Source organism: Stegostoma tigrinum, chromosome 16 (assembly GCF_030684315.1).
Source record: "Stegostoma tigrinum isolate sSteTig4 chromosome 16, sSteTig4.hap1, whole genome shotgun sequence".
NCBI lineage: Eukaryota > Metazoa > Chordata > Chondrichthyes > Orectolobiformes > Stegostomatidae > Stegostoma > Stegostoma tigrinum.
The window spans coordinates 17,024,714-17,040,525 of record NC_081369.1 but is presented as its reverse complement, the minus strand read 5'-3'; the positions used below and the strand labels follow the sequence as shown (position 1 = coordinate 17,040,525).

The following is a 15,812-nucleotide window of genomic DNA, read 5'->3' as shown; positions in this document are numbered from 1 at the left end:
CGGCCCTACTCTTTCTTTGACCATTCTCTTATTCCTCACGTAAGTGTAAAATGCCTTTGTGTTCTCCCTAATTCGTTCTGCCAAGCCTTTCTTGTGCCCCCTCCTGGCTCTCCTCAGATCATTTTTGAGCTCCTTCCTTGCCTGCGTGTAATCCTCTCTAGCTGAACTTGACCCTAGCTTCCTCCACCTTATGTAAGCTACCTTCTTCCTTTTCACAAGAAGCTCCACCGCTCTCGTCATCCAAGGTTCCTTTATCTTACCCCTTCTTGCCTGTCTCAGAGGGACATATTTACTCATCACTCGCAATAACTGTTCCTTAAACAGTCTCCACATGTCTATAGTGCCCTTACTATGGAACAATTGTTCCCAGTCCATGCTTCCTAACTCACGTCTAATCGCGTCATAGTTTCCTCTTCCCCAATTAAATATTCTCCCATTTTGCCTAATCCTCTCCTTCTCCATAGCTATGTAGAATGTGAGGCAGTTATGGTCACTATCACCAAAATGCTCTCCCACCACAAGATCTGATACCTGCCCCGGTTCGTTTCCGAGCACCAAGTCTAGAATGGCCTCTCCCCTCGTCGGCCTGTCAACGTACTGAGTTAGGAAACCCTCCTGAACACACCTTACAAAAACAGCTCCATTCAAATCTTCTGCTCGAAGGAGGTTCCAATCAATATTAGGAAAGTTAAAGTCACCCATTACAACAACCCCACTACGTCCACACTTTTCCAAAATCTGTCGACCTATGCTTTCTTCAATCTCCCTGCTGCTATTGGGGGGCCTGTAGTAAACCCCTAACGAGGTGACTACTCCCTTGCTGTTCCTAATTTCCACCATACTGACTCAGTAGGCAGATCTTCCTCGACAATGGAAGCTTCTGTAGCTGTGATACCCTCTCTGATTAGTAGTGCTACACCCCCTCCTCTTTTTCCCTCCTCCCTGTTCTAGCAAGACTTCCTTAGCTTCATATTCCAACTCTCGCAATAAAGGTCAAAAATCCACTTCACTTCCTTCTTACTTCCAGTAGCAGCATGTTACCTTTTTGTGACTCATGCCCAGATCACTCTGTATTGCAGAATTCTGCAGCCTCTTTTCCATTTAAATAGTAGTATGCTTCCCAAATAATCCTAGCAAAATGGATAACCTCACATTTTCTTACAGAGTACTTTATTTATCATTTTTTATTCACTCACATAACTTATCTCTGTGCCTTTGCAGACTCTCTACATCTTTTCCACAATTTGCTTCTTCCTCCCTTGTTCCATCAGCCAGCTGGGCTTCAAAACAGTGGTCCCTTCATCCAAATCAATACATCCTTAAAAACATCATCCTTGGTATCTTAATATACAGGGCTTTAAATTAAGTGTAAGTGTGTCAAAGGGAAATGCTTGTCAAACACTTTTGGCTAATTTATACATTCAGTAATCAATATATTTTGAGTGAGAAACGTGTTAGGATGTGTGCTACAGGAGTAACAAACATAATTAAAATGCATCACATACAAATAATCCACAATTTATGACGGGAAAATCATTCCACTGCATATTTTGAGACAAAGCAAGCATGAAGTGTCCGTAAGGAAATTATAAAATCTAACAGTGAGATGAAATGCTCACCCTTCATTTATTTCTGACAGCAACTTTTGTCGATTAGCTGAGCGATAAACAAATTTCTGGAAGTCATCCTACCTCTCAAAGATTTGGGCAAAAGATCTCTTCAAATTACTCATTCTCATTTTCAAAACAGTCCAGACATCCTTATATATAAGGCAATTCATATACAAGACAAAAATTACTCTCTACAATAAACAAATAGTTCTTTTGTCACTGTTTTTTCTTTTCAAATATTGCATTCCTACACTGTTAGGAACTTGTCCCACTTTCCCTGCTGATTGTTGATCTTCAAATCTTGCATTTTCTCCAGGTGCAATGCAGAAAAACATGCTTTTCTGCATTTGAAAGCTAATGTTTTATGGCAGCAATCATTTAGAAATTAGTGAAAACGTATTTCCAAATTCTGAACATCCTTCTTTGAAAATAACTTGTTTAAATTACAAGCGTGAAGTCTGAATAACTGAATTTCTTAATGAGGTTTCTCTTGCAGATTCTGAGCAGTTCTGCCAAAAATGTGAAGTATTAGTCTCATTTCCATAGCGTAGGCTCATGTCACTGAACTCATGTTAGAAATGAAATTCACAGCATATATATGTATTCATACTGATTGTAGTTGTTTAAGGCTGTTTTCTAGAAATAATTGCAAAGACAGATGTAAAACAAGTTTTCAATATATTGAATCAAAAATATCATAATAGTGCCAATCGATAAAACCAGATAAAATTAGATGCTACAGTTAAGCAAAATCAACAGCCCGAGAAGTTGCTATGAGAATATTTTCTAATAATTAATATTGCTGAAAAAAGACAGTTTGAAGCTTATTGCTTGGACTCATCAAGGCAATTTGCAACAATATTTAATGAAGTGCCTGATATTAACAGAAATTTAACAACGAACATGTTTACTACAGGGCACTCAAAGAAATCTCAGTTTGCTGTACAGGACATCAAATGTTCAAAGAACCTATGAGATTTATCTTGTTCAGAATACAGATAAATGTCACTTTTGAAATCAATAACCTAGCAAAAAAAATTAAAAATCTCATATTCTCAATATAGTATCAAGTCACAAGATACCTGGAAGTATCAGGAACTGGACCAGTCTTTTCTCAAGTGCAAAGAAACAGCAAAGCAGAAAGACAGGCATTGTCTCATTCCCAAGGCTGCCTGGAAAGAAGCAGTCTCTTCAGACCTACAGATCCTAGTGTTCAGCAAATGTACCAACAAGTATACCTCATGAAGTTCATTGTTGTACAGCTTCAATTTTTCTTCTTCATCCATCTCAAGTTGTACATGTTCCAACTAAAACTGGCATATTTCTCAAACTTAGTTATAGTGCCATTAATTATAAGCCTTTTTAAGATTTGGAGGTAACTATTAAAAGTGTATCCTCCTGAAGTCCAGAAAATATTCTGCTAGGTTCCTCAAACTAATTGGCACTGAATGGTTATCGTTGTCCTGACTGTGAAGTTTATTACGCAGTGAGTGGGTGATTAGATTGCTTCTTACAAACATAAATGTTTAATACATAAGCCTCTGTAGTGCATAATAATTCCAGCAAGGTAATTCATGAAACTGATTGAGGTGAGCGCATATTTGTCTCTCAGTAGCACAGCCTCCTGGACTATTATTAAAAAGAACAGAATCATAATGTTACAACACGGAAGGGGATCATTCAGCCTACTGTCCTGTGAAATTCTTTAAATGAGCTACCAATTAGTCCAATTGTTAGGCTCTTTCCAGTGACTTGCTAAAGGTAGGGGTCATTGACACTACTACTCATGAATAACTTGCTTATGAATGCCCGGATTGTGTTCCTCCAAAGCCACTTGAGGTTTCATTACAGCTTAATACCAAACAAAGTTGAATTTCAGATGTGAGATGAGACTGACTCCCCCTAACGTTAATAGTATTTAACAGAATGTGAGAAACATACAGAGGCCCCCAGTAAAACTGAAGTCAAAAGAAATGTGCTCAGGACACTACTGCACAAATCCTTCAGGGAAATGTCCTGGGCCCACGCACCTGAACTGCTTCAAAAGACCTTCGCTCCATCATATAGTCAGAAATGCTGATGTTAGATGATTTCAATATGTTCAGTTCTATTCACTGTTTCTCAAATACTGTAGCTGTTTATACATGCACGCAGCAAAAACCAAACATCTTCAGGTTTGGACTGATATGTGACTGCTAAGCTTTGTATTGCACAAGAGACAGCCAGTAGCTATTCCCAACAAGTGAGAACACAAACATCTATCAAATTCTCAGAAGTCACCACTAATGAGAAACACAATTAGATCAACAGTTCAGAGCTTGGAACATTCTGCAGTGAGTAGTTGTTCTTCTTGCTCTCCAAAGCTTTTCCACCATCTAAAACAGCCTGAGTCAGGTATGTGATGAACTGCTCTTTACTCGCCTCGACAAGTACAGTTCTAAAACTTATCCAATCCACAATTTAGCATCCAGATAACTGGTACCCTCTCCACCACCAGTGCCCATGGTTTCCATGTGTACCATACACAAGATACAGCACAGGAACAGCGCTGTCCTAAACCCGAGATCTCTACCCTTAGAAGAATCAGGAGTAGCACATGGAATGGCACACTTTCAAAATTACCTTCAACCATTCTGACTTGTGTTATAGACAGGGAGAGGGAGGTATTTTGAAACCTATTTGAAGGGTCTCTAGGCCCAAAACGTCAAATTTTGTGCTCCTAAGATGCTGCTTAGCCTGCTGTGTTCATCCAGCTCCACACTTTGTTGTCTTGGATTCTCCAGCATCTGCAGTTCCCATTATCTCTGCTGTCATCCTCTTCTGTCCACAAGTAGAAGTGTTTGTAATTTTTAAAATTTATTCTTCCATATTATTTTCTACATTTCACACCACCACCAATGCCACTCCTGCCACTACCCACTGTTTGTGAAGTCCAATTTAAAAATGACCTAGAGCAAACTCAGAATTGGAACAAATGTGTTTATTCACACATTCAAACAGTGTCACAACACAAGTCTCACATACAGAGAACACAAGGAACAAAAGAAAGTTATGATTATTATTAGTCCAGAAAATCAGTATTCAGTGAGCATTCCTTGTGATAGGAATTTGGATTTGAACATGCGCAGTTGGCTGAACTTTCGCAATTTCTCAAGAAGTCGATAAAGACACAGTGTGATGTAAATTGTGTAATTTGTATAAAGATTACATATAATACATTTATACAGTAAGGTGGGGTTTCACTTTTTTATGTTAGTAACATGTGGTTTCGCAGTTCAGTTAATAATTAACTTGTAAGTAATTCTCTAGCCATGGAGATTTCTTTTAAAAGTTTTTGAGGCTTGATTTTAGAATAAATGGGTTTTTGTGTACATTAACAGAACTTTAATGACTGAAGAACATAACCAAGATCTAGTTTAGAAGGTCAAGACAGTTTATAAGCTTTAAGGAAATATCCATAGTTTACAGATCCTTTTAGTTGTACTTTCTATTTTGGAAAGTCCTGCGAAGGCCTTGGTTGAGGGTGGCTATATAGGAAGTGTTCCTGAACAGAGAAGGATACAGTGAAACTAAATTAATTTAGAGTAAAGAGTTAGTAATAGCCCTGGATGAAAAAACTGGGACAAAATCCTGAAGTAGTTACTTTAAGCTAACTATGTTTAAGATGGGTTGTATAAAGACTCCAGGAAGAAGATAACTATAATTCTGGTCTATAACTTTAAGTCACAAGTGACGTAACACCTCGACAGGGACAGGGATTCTGGTATGAAGATTATAACAATGGTGTTTCTGGGTACTATACCAGGAGTGTGTTTTGGGAATAATATAAAAGTTATTGCTTTCTTGTCAATTTATAAAAGGAGTGTTTGGACATTGAGTATTTTTGAGTTTGTGTTGCAAGTAGACAGTTTTTTTTAAACTTCATTTGAATTGATAATAAACTTCTGTTTTCTTGTTAAAACAAAATCTGCATCATTGCATGCTTATGTTTCAGTAAGAGACAATTTCATAAAAGAACAGAACAAAACAAAATATTTATCAAAGGCAGTTTTAGTCTGCCACTGATATGTCCAGTAATCATATCATCTGGGATCATAACAGCAAGAATGACATTAGTGTATGGATTTGGTCTTTTTTTTTGGCCAATATAAGATTTCTTCTGGAACTAGTTTCAAAGGAAATTTAAACAAGACATAAACTTAACTAAATCTGGTTGTGATGTCTCTAGAATGATTCTCAGCAAACTGACTTGACATTAAAAGCAAAATATTTCTTACCAAATTTAAGAAAGTTTCAGAAACCAGACAATTAAAACATTTTTCAAAGGCTTGAAGTTTTAGTTATATAATGGGGCCTGGAGAGATAATTTTAACTTAAAGAGGTAGTTTCTATGTGACAACTGATTTTTATCTTGTTATAACTGGTCTCAGGATGAGGTTCCCCAATTTATTATAGTTCTAGATGGCATACTCCCAAATGAACAGGGATGAACTGGCTCCCTTTCTTTGAGCCAATGATTTAGTTTGTTTCACCAAGGTTAATTTAAAAAGGATTTCTTCCCAATAGATGGTGTCCTCCCAGATCAAATCTACGTATGTCTTAAAAGGAGTCAGTTAATCAGGTATCTGAATTAACAAAAGTGCCAATTTATTAGTTACTAAACTTTCAACGAAATAACAACACAATACACACAATAATTAGAAAAGAATGGCAAGTCTAAAAAAATGTTAAAAACAGATATACAGATCAGTCTCTGCGTTCGTGAAGAGTAGTCTATGGGACGTTGTGGCCTTTATTTTGGGTGATATCAGTAGCACTAATGTTTGTAGGTAAGCAGTTGATTTGAGATGCTTGGCTCTATGGCATCCCTCCTGAACTGTTATGTTCAGAATTAGAGAATGCCTACCTGAGGCCAAGCTAGTGACTTACAAAAGTGATTGACATAACTCCATCATTTTTCATTTTAAAGCTCTATTTATAAAAGAAACGAATTCTGGCTGGCCAATAAATACTTCCAGTCTGTGGAGGCAAGAGACACTAGGTGCTGGAGTAGGCCATTCAGCCTTCGAGCCAGCACCACCATTCATTATGATCATGGCTGATCATCCACAATCAGTATCCTGTTCCTGCCTTATCCCCATAACCCTTGATCCCACTATCTTTAAGAGCTCTATCCATCTCTTTCTTGAAAGTATCCAGAGAGTTGGCCTCCACTGCCTTCTGGGGCAGAGCATTCCATATATCCACCACTCTCTGGGTGAAGAAGTTTCTCCTCAACTCTGTTCTAAATGGCCTACTCCTTATTTTTAAACTGTGTCCTCTGGTTCTGGACTCACCCATCAGCAGAAACATGCTTCCTGCCTCCAGTGTCCAATCCCTTAATAATCTTACATGTCTCAATCAGATCCCCTTTCATCCTTCTAAACTCACGTGTATACAAGCCCAGTCGCTCCAATCTTTCAACATATGATAGTCCCGCCATTCTGGGAATTGACCTCGTGAGCCTACGCTGCACTCCCTCAACAGCAAGCATGTCCTTCCTCAAATTTGGAGACCAAAACTGTATACAATACTCCAGGTACGGTCTCACCAGGGCCCTGTACAGCTGCAGAAGGGCCTCTTTGCTCCTATACTCAATTCATCTTGTTATGAAGGCCAGCATGCTATTAGCTTTCTTCACTGCCTGCTGTACCTGCATGCTTGCTTTCATTGACTGATGTACAAGAACACCTAGATCTCATTGTACTTCCCCTTTACCTAACTTGACTCCATTGAGGTAGTAATCTGCCTTCTTGTTCTTGCCACCAAAGTGGATAACCACACATTTATCCACATTAAACTGCACCTGCTATGCATCCGTCCACTCACCTAGCCTGTCCAAGTCACCCTGTATTCTCATAACATCCTCCTCACATTTCACACTGCCACCCAGGCAGATCACTCATTCCCTCTGTTCCTGCACCTTTCAGTTTGCATCACTTTTTATACTTCCAATCAAAATGAATTACTTCATAATACTGTGTGTTAAATTTATCTGCCATGCATTGGCCCATTTCTCTAGGTTGCGTCTATTTCTGGCTTCCTAAAGCATGTTACCATTTTTTTCATTATTTTGCTATTTAAAAGTTTGTAGGTGTCAGAAAATGCGGTGTATTTTGTTTAGGTAGCTAGAAAGCACTGGTCCCACCCCCAACTAACAACAAACGCCATACTTTCCTTCAACATGAGAAACAACTATTCATCAATACTTGATGCCCTTTCACCATCTGCCATTGTTTAAAATCCATACAATCAATTCTCCCACCCCCTTTTCGTCAAAAGCTTTAACTGTTAATAGGTTTATCGTTTAAAATTTCTCCAAATATCTTTTCTTCAAAAATCTATATACATTGATGGTGTAATCCTCCATGATGTTTATTGTTACCTTATTAAATAACCCAATACAATCAGTTAAGCATGCACTGCTTTTAATAAAGCTATGGTGGCTTTCAATTATTAATTCATTTCTTTCCAAATGTCAATCAACTTTTGTCAATCGACAAAAGGTCTCACAGTTCTCTGACGTAATTCTCTTAATCTAAGGAGATTCGACAGGCTATTTTCCTTGGCAATCTGTAATGTACTCTATCCAGACTGGATTGTTTTCCTGGAACACTGCCTTTTTTTGTAAGTACCTTCCTATTATCAAATTTTATCGCTTCCAATTATTCTTCTGTAGTGAAGAAAAAATGCAACCTCTGTAGTTCATATAAATTCTTCTGTTTCCAGGTTCCACTGTTAACCAGTTTCTAATATAAACAAATGTTTACTTCAAGGACTTTGTGAAACCAATGAAATTGAGAGGAGTGATTTTAACTGCTCAAATCTCCCAACTGAAGCCACTCCAAGCTCACCGACTTCTTAGCCATCCCAAAGCTGACAGATATTTTTGAAAGAGCAGATTAGGCCCAATGTAGCTAACAGAGCCCGATTTAAATTTTAATTTGGCACTAAGGGCGTCACTGTGATTTCTGACCAGGTTGCAGAGTTGCAACCTGCCAACAAGGTGAAGGCAGCCAAACAGGAAGGGCCTTTTCAAAGTTTTCCGTTGTAGTATCAAAAAGAATAGTTATGTTTCTTCCTTCCTCATAACCGACTCCCCGTTGATCCAATTTCCAACATGAAACTATGGGCCGAGCTACAGACAATGAAAGGAAAAAGAGCAATAAAAGTTACGTCATTCAAATTCAGAGATATCCTACCTTCTAGATGATTTTTGTCAGCAAAGCATCCTTCTCGCTTTTCAGAATTTACGTCAATTAAATCTTCTCTATCTTGTGTTTCTGACTGATTTTTGCATTCCTTTGAATCTTGCCCAGATGTATTGGCAAAGGACATGTTTTCATTTCCATCTATAAGTGCACAAGGAGTTTCAAGTCTTTCATTCTCAACTGTAGTTGAGTAGGCAGTATTAGATTCTGTCATTACTATATTTGACCAGTACTCTTCAACAGTAGAGTAATCCTGGTGCTTGTCTTCCTTTTTAATATTAAATTCACCATTCCCTAGCTCTACATTCTCATTGGATATGTCTTGTAAGAATAGATTTCCACTGCTTTGTACTGGATTTACTTTTTTAAGTATTAGATTGCAAGTTTCTGTGATGTCCAGATCATTAGTTTCAGTTTGTTTTTCTTTATTGAATTCACTCTGCATTTGATCTGCAATTGTATTATCCACACGTGCAGACGTCTGATGTAATGCATTGACTTGATAGTGCTGACTAGTGCTTTCTTTACTAACAAAACACTCATTCAATTGCATATTTTTGTCTGTCCAACATACATGATCTTTCTCCAAACGTGTTATATATTCAAAACCATGCTTTCTGCAACACTCAGACTGCGTTGTTAAATTAGATTGTAAATCATCAGCATTTGTTGCAGGTTGCATTTCTTCATTTATTAATTCTGTAGTACCTGAGACAGCCAGTTGCAGAATGACACAATCTACATTCCCTTCAATCATTTGAGAAGACTTCAGTACTAATTGCCTTCTGCTGTCCTTCAATGGAGGATGTGAATTGTCAGCAAGTGCAACAGTCTCATATAAATTAGAATCAGTAGTGTCTTCAGAATCTAAAGAGTGCATTGAAGAGATTTTATACCCATCCAATTGCACATCTGCTACTGGTTGAGTTACATTTTTAGGAAACTGTACAGTTTGATTAAGATTCTGACCATTAAACTGTGCATTCTCAATACATTTTGACAGCTGGTTTGTTGTCTTTTCTTGTTCTAAGCTTTTAGGAGATGCCTCAACAGGAATATTTACAAATTCAACAGTGTTAGCTAAATTACAGTTAGTCGCTTGACTGAAAAACTCTTTATCAGAATTAATAAAGACCAGTGATGTGCTGTTTTGCTCTGGAACTTGTGTGTGTTTACCATGCTTCTTTTCCATTGCATCTGCCTCAAACAGACTCTGGTTAGTTTTCTCCAATTTCTTTTCTGCAATTTCTTTGTGTTCTTTCCCAACAATTTTGTATTGAGTATATGGCACAGGCGACGAATCACCTGAAGAACCTTGACATTTCTGATATTGTAAATCTTGAATGGAAGTCTGTGTGTGGTTGCAAACCACTGGTTCCAAACTACCACTGCTTAAATTGTTTTTTGTGGTATGTGTGATCTGTTTAATTAGCATATGCATGTCTCCCCAGCAAGGCTTGAACTCCTGTTGAATTCCTTCTGGCTGAAGGTCAGTTTCCAACGGTGAAGACAACTCTACTTTTGTAAACGCACAAGGCTCATTTTCACAACTAGTGCAAGTCTTATGAAATGGCATTTTGTTTGCCATAGTATCTGCAAGTGATTTATATTCCTCATTGTTTCTAACATGCAAGTCAAATTGGTTCATTACTGTGTCTAAATTAGACTGTGACTTTACGTTTAAAGATGCCACCATGTAATCTGGACAGTTTGATTCTTTAGAACGAGTACTACTACTTAAGGCATCCACAGAGATTTCTCCTAATGACCTGTCAGATTTCAATATCTGTTGTAATCTTAAGTCTGAACCACTTGTTTGTGAAAATGAATCACTTTCACTTAATGAAATGTGACTAAGTTCCACATACTCCCCCTCAAGTTCATAAGGAGGAATTGCTGGAGAACTAACAGAAACATCTAAACAATCTGCAATACTACTTAGGGAATTATGTAACTCCATTCCAGGATGCATGCAACGTGTTTTCAATTCTTTTTCTTTTGTGCTTCGATTTTGAGGTGTTTCAGAATGTAGTCCAGAATCAGGAAGCCAATCATTCAATAGTACATTGCTGGCATTGTTACAAACAACTTCCTGATCCATAATGCATTTTCTTGATGACACACTTTCCATCATTTTTGGTTTATCAACAAATTCTGGATTCACTACCTCTTCCCAAGGTACTCTCAAGATACTGCTGTCAGCAGACAAAAGGCAATTTTGCAAAGCTGTTCCCATCCGTTCCTTGTTAATATTGTCCAGCCATTCCATAGTGAAGATAGAAGTATAAGTGATCTCTGAAATAATTACTTCGTCTATGTTGTACCCATCTGTTGCAAGGCATTTTAATACAATACGTGGTGTTCTCTTCAGGTGTGGAACCACTTGAAGGTAGAAATCACCAGGTTGCAAAGTTCGCCAATCAAGTGCAGAAAGCTGTATCACAATTTTTTCACAGATGCATAAAGGCCAACCTTCATAACGAAATAGAAATCCACAATATTGAAACTATTGGAAAAAAAATGAAAAAAAAATCATGTTAAATGTTTCTTCTTGGGCTTAAAATAGATTTCCATTGTCGAACAACTGACTGAAGAATTAATTCAATTAAAAGTATATTTATGAAACGCAACATAAGAAAACTGACAGACCTTTTAAAATATATTGTTAAAGTGCAAGAGCATACACACAAATTTGGTAAACAGGCAAATACAACAGCATACTTGTACTAGCTACTGTGGGCCTGAGGCAAAGAAGCAATAATGAGCAAAAATGGCAACAATTACAGGGTACCAGTAAATAGTTGGCCATAGAATTAATAAGTAGGTACAAATTTAGTCAGTCATTCTTGAAATCTACAGTTTGGGCACCAATTCAATGGAACAATAAGCTACATTTTAACGAGTAACATACAAATAATTCCAAATACTTCTGCTGCTGCGCAGGGGAAATGTTTTTGCTCTTCAATCTATTTTCTAACAATATATCACAAACTCTAATAGATGAATTTCAAAACAAACGTGGTACGAATAGAATATGGCCCACTGAATGATCTCACTGCTTTTTGGCAAAGATGCTGATCCAGAGATAGCATTTGTTTCAAGGGTCCATTATTGTTGAAAAATAGGGAGAACTGACATTATTTTTAAGAATGTTGAGAGTTATTTTATTTGGATTGTTTGATTCTTTCAGGACTGTCTCAGCTGTTGTGGTGGAATTTGAGAGAGATGTCAAAAAGGTTAGGAGAGTTTTTAAAAGCAGGTTTTTTTTGACATGCTGCCTTGTCAGGAGAAGAAAACTCAACAAAAAGATTTGTTTTCCTTTATTTCACTCATAAAGCAGGAAAAGTCACAAGAATTACACAATTGAAGAAATATTAACAGTGTGGCAGAGGCATATGCTCAATTGAATTTCCTCCTCATTGCTTCTGCTTTGAGGCCTCCTTCCTGGATAATTCCAGGACTAAAAATATTTGCAACAATGCGTGCCACGAGATTAGTTTCTCCATAACAATTGGGTTTAATAGTACGTACAATGAGAAAAGTAATTACTGTGGAGGGTTGTCTACTTAATTCAAAAGAACAATATAAACATTTTCTCTTGATATTTCCATGTCACACTGGAACTTAACAAATACCTGTTACGTATCAAAAGTAACAGACATTCCAAACAGCCTTTCCACATTAAGTACCTGATGTAAATGACTGTCAAATCGCCTCTTCATGCTGTAGGGTTTTGCCACATCTTCTATACAGCTGTATCTGCTGTCTCAAGTACTTGATTTATCACCAGTATTCCACAGATTATTAAAAGTAGAGTATTTAATTCATTCTTAACATTTTATGTTTTGTGGTCCACTTTATTCTCCCTCCCAGGCAGGAAGACCTTTGAGGCTATACCAAGCAACACTTGCATCCAGCGCCTTTAGAAAAATGCTCTACATAGTTCTTGGTACATAACTAACTTACCGGTTCCTCTTGCAGGGCCGTCAAACTCAGATTCTCATTAAATCTTTTTCAGAAGCCACACATCTTTCCCGTAAGATACCTCTGTGGCTTCTCCACCAAACTCACAGAAGCCTCCACCATATTGTGGCCCCATTTTCACAGAAACCGTTCATCAGGCCAAGACAGGGATGAGGTTGGAAGAGATGGAAGAGGCCAGGTGAGTTAAGAGCGGGGCCCATAGCACGTGCAGGAGAGGCAATGACATGCAGGAATAGGACAGCGAGCAAAAGGGAGAGTGTTCTGCCGTAGCCAAGGACACGTCCAGCGGATGGTGTACTTGAATGAATTTTAAATTATAAATTACAATGCAGAAATCCTCAGAAACCCTGTGGAAAAGTCTAACTCTTCTGGTGTCATTAAGTCAATGCTTACCATAAAATCCAAATCTCTGCCAAAGATATGCAAGAACTGAGATTATATGACATGTGAAAAGAGAACAGATGGAAAATAATGAAAAGACGGCCCCACTTTGTGTGTAATAACCCCCACAATGCCCATGGGGAATCATTAATTAATTCATCCATGGAGCTTCCTGATATGAAGTTCCTTGGTAAAGGCAATGGTTGCCCAGTTGGAACTCATCACCTGAGCCCTTTACAAAACAGACTCGGGCCCTCACGGTGCAGTGGTAGTGTCCCTATTCCTGGACCAAAGCACCTAACTTTAAGTCCCATCTGCTCCAAAGGTGTGTAATCACATCTCTGAACAGGACCATTAAGGAAGTAAAAAAGCAGACGCAGGATGGGTCAGCAGGACTGTCCATCCCAGGCTAGGACTAGCTTATGTATGCCATTAATAGTGACCTTATTTTGGTATTTAGCAATAAAAGATGTTCCTTTACCATCGGGCTTCCTGAGTTTTTATATTAGCGATGAGAGAAAAGTTTCGGGCAGTCTTGCCTTCACATTAAGAAAGCTAATAGCATGCTGGCCTTCATAACAAGAGGAATTGAGTATAGGAGCAAAAGGTCCTTCTGCAGCTGTACAGGGCCCTGGTGAGACCGCACCTGGAGTACTGTGTGCCGTTTTGGTCTCCAATTTTGAGGAAGGACATTCTTGCTGTTGATGGAATGCAACGTAGGTTCACGAGGTCAATTCCCAGAATGGCGGGACTATCATATGTTGAAAGATTGGAGCGACTGGGCTTGTATACACATGAGTTTAGAAGGATGAAAGGGGATCTGATTGAGACATGTAAGATTATTAAGGGATTGGACACTCTGGAGGCAGGAAGCATGTTTCCGCTGATGGGTGAGTCCAGACCAGAGGACAAGGTTTAAAAATAAGGGGTAGGCCATTTAGAACAGAGCTGAGGAAAAACTTCACCCAGAGAGTGGTGGATATATGGAATGCTCTGCCCCAGAAGGCAGTGGAGGCCAACTCTCTGGATACTTTCAAGAAAGAGATAGAATTCTTAAAGATAGAGGTATCAAGGGTTATGGGGATGAGGCAGGAACAGGATACTGATTGTGGATTATCAGCCATGATCATAATGAATGGTGGTGCTGGCTCGAAGGGCCGAATGGCCTACTCCAGCACCTATTGTCTATTGTCTATTAATCTGAATAGACCTTGACAGGGTAATATTGGAAATCTCACTGTTTGGGAAACTGGAACCGTTTGACCTAGGGATTCAGGCACATAATTCTTTGAAGTTTGCATCACATGCAGACAGCATGGTTAAGGCGGCATTTAGCAGGCTTGCCTTCATTGCTTAGGCCTTTGAGCATAGGAGTTATATTGAGGTTGTAAAGAACGTTGGTGAGGTCTCTTCTGGAGTGCAGTTCTGGTCACTCTGTTATAGGAAGGATATTATAAAGCTGGGGAGTATTCAGAAAAGATTTGCCAGGATGGTGCCAGGAATGCAGGGTTTGAATTATAAGGAAAGACTGGATATTTTTCATTGGAGCATAGGAGGTTGAGGGGTGACCTGATAGAAGTTTATAAAATCATGATGGTTTTGGAGAAGGTGTCTTTTCCTTAGGGTGGGGATTTCAAGACTAGGGGGTCATATTTCTAAGATGAGTGGAGGAAGGCTTGGAAAGAAAAAGGCATGAGGGGCAACTTTTATTTCCACACAGAGTGGTTGATATGTAGAATGAACCTTGAGAGGAAGTGGTGGGTAAGGCTACAGTTACAATAGTTAAAGTTACAATTCAAAAGTACACAAATAGTGAATGTTTGAAGGGATATGGGTCAAGCTTAGGCAGGTGGAACTAGTTCAATTTGGAATTATGGTCGGTATGGAGTAGTTGGGCCAAAGGGTCTGTTTCTGTGCTGTATGACTCTTAAGACTTTAAAATTCAGGTGTGGAAGAGTAGCCCCAGTATGTTGAAAGAATTAGATTTCTTTTTAGGAAAGCAGGACAGAAGGATATCAGTGACTGAAAATCATTCTGTTAACTACTTCTGAGGCCCCAACTTTCAATATCATAAAGAGAGTTTAACCTACTCCAAAACCCCTGAGCCAAAATCTTTTGACAAACTAACAGATAAGGCGGCAGACCATTATTAACCAAAGCCATCTACTATATTGCAGCTTTACAGGTTTAACATGGCAAGGAGACTTCATGGAGAACCAGATACTGAATTCTTCGTGCATATGCAGAAATTGGTAGAACGCTGAGTACAGGTTAGCACTTCAGGAACTGTTAGGAAATTGCTGAGTTTATGGAATGGAATAATATTGTGACACAAAGGAAGCTAGTGACCTTACCAGAGCTGGATCTCAAGAAAACCTCAGAACTGGCCCTTTCCCCATGAGAAATAAAAAGGGCTCAAAAGCTTCAGGGGTCCATAAAGGTACCATCCTCAGCTTGAACACCCCCATAGCACAGAGCCAATTTAGCAGTGGCTCATGTCGGTTACCAAATGAAGGCACAAAGTTCCCGAACTGGATGGAATTTTATCAATAATAGTGAGGAACAGGAATGTCCCCAGAGGGCGAAG

General features: G+C 38.6%; 1 protein-coding gene across 1 annotated transcript in view; it reads right to left on the bottom strand.

The window, feature by feature from the left end:
- Nucleotides 1–15,812, bottom strand: part of plekhg4 (pleckstrin homology domain containing, family G (with RhoGef domain) member 4) — a 194,879-nt gene that overhangs the window by 135,369 nt on the left and 43,698 nt on the right. Inside the window, exon 3 of the mRNA XM_048546548.1 lies at nt 8,852–11,366. Within this exon, the coding sequence (XP_048402505.1) occupies nt 8,852–11,366 (2,515 nt within the window). The remainder of the gene's footprint in view (nt 1–8,851; nt 11,367–15,812) is intronic.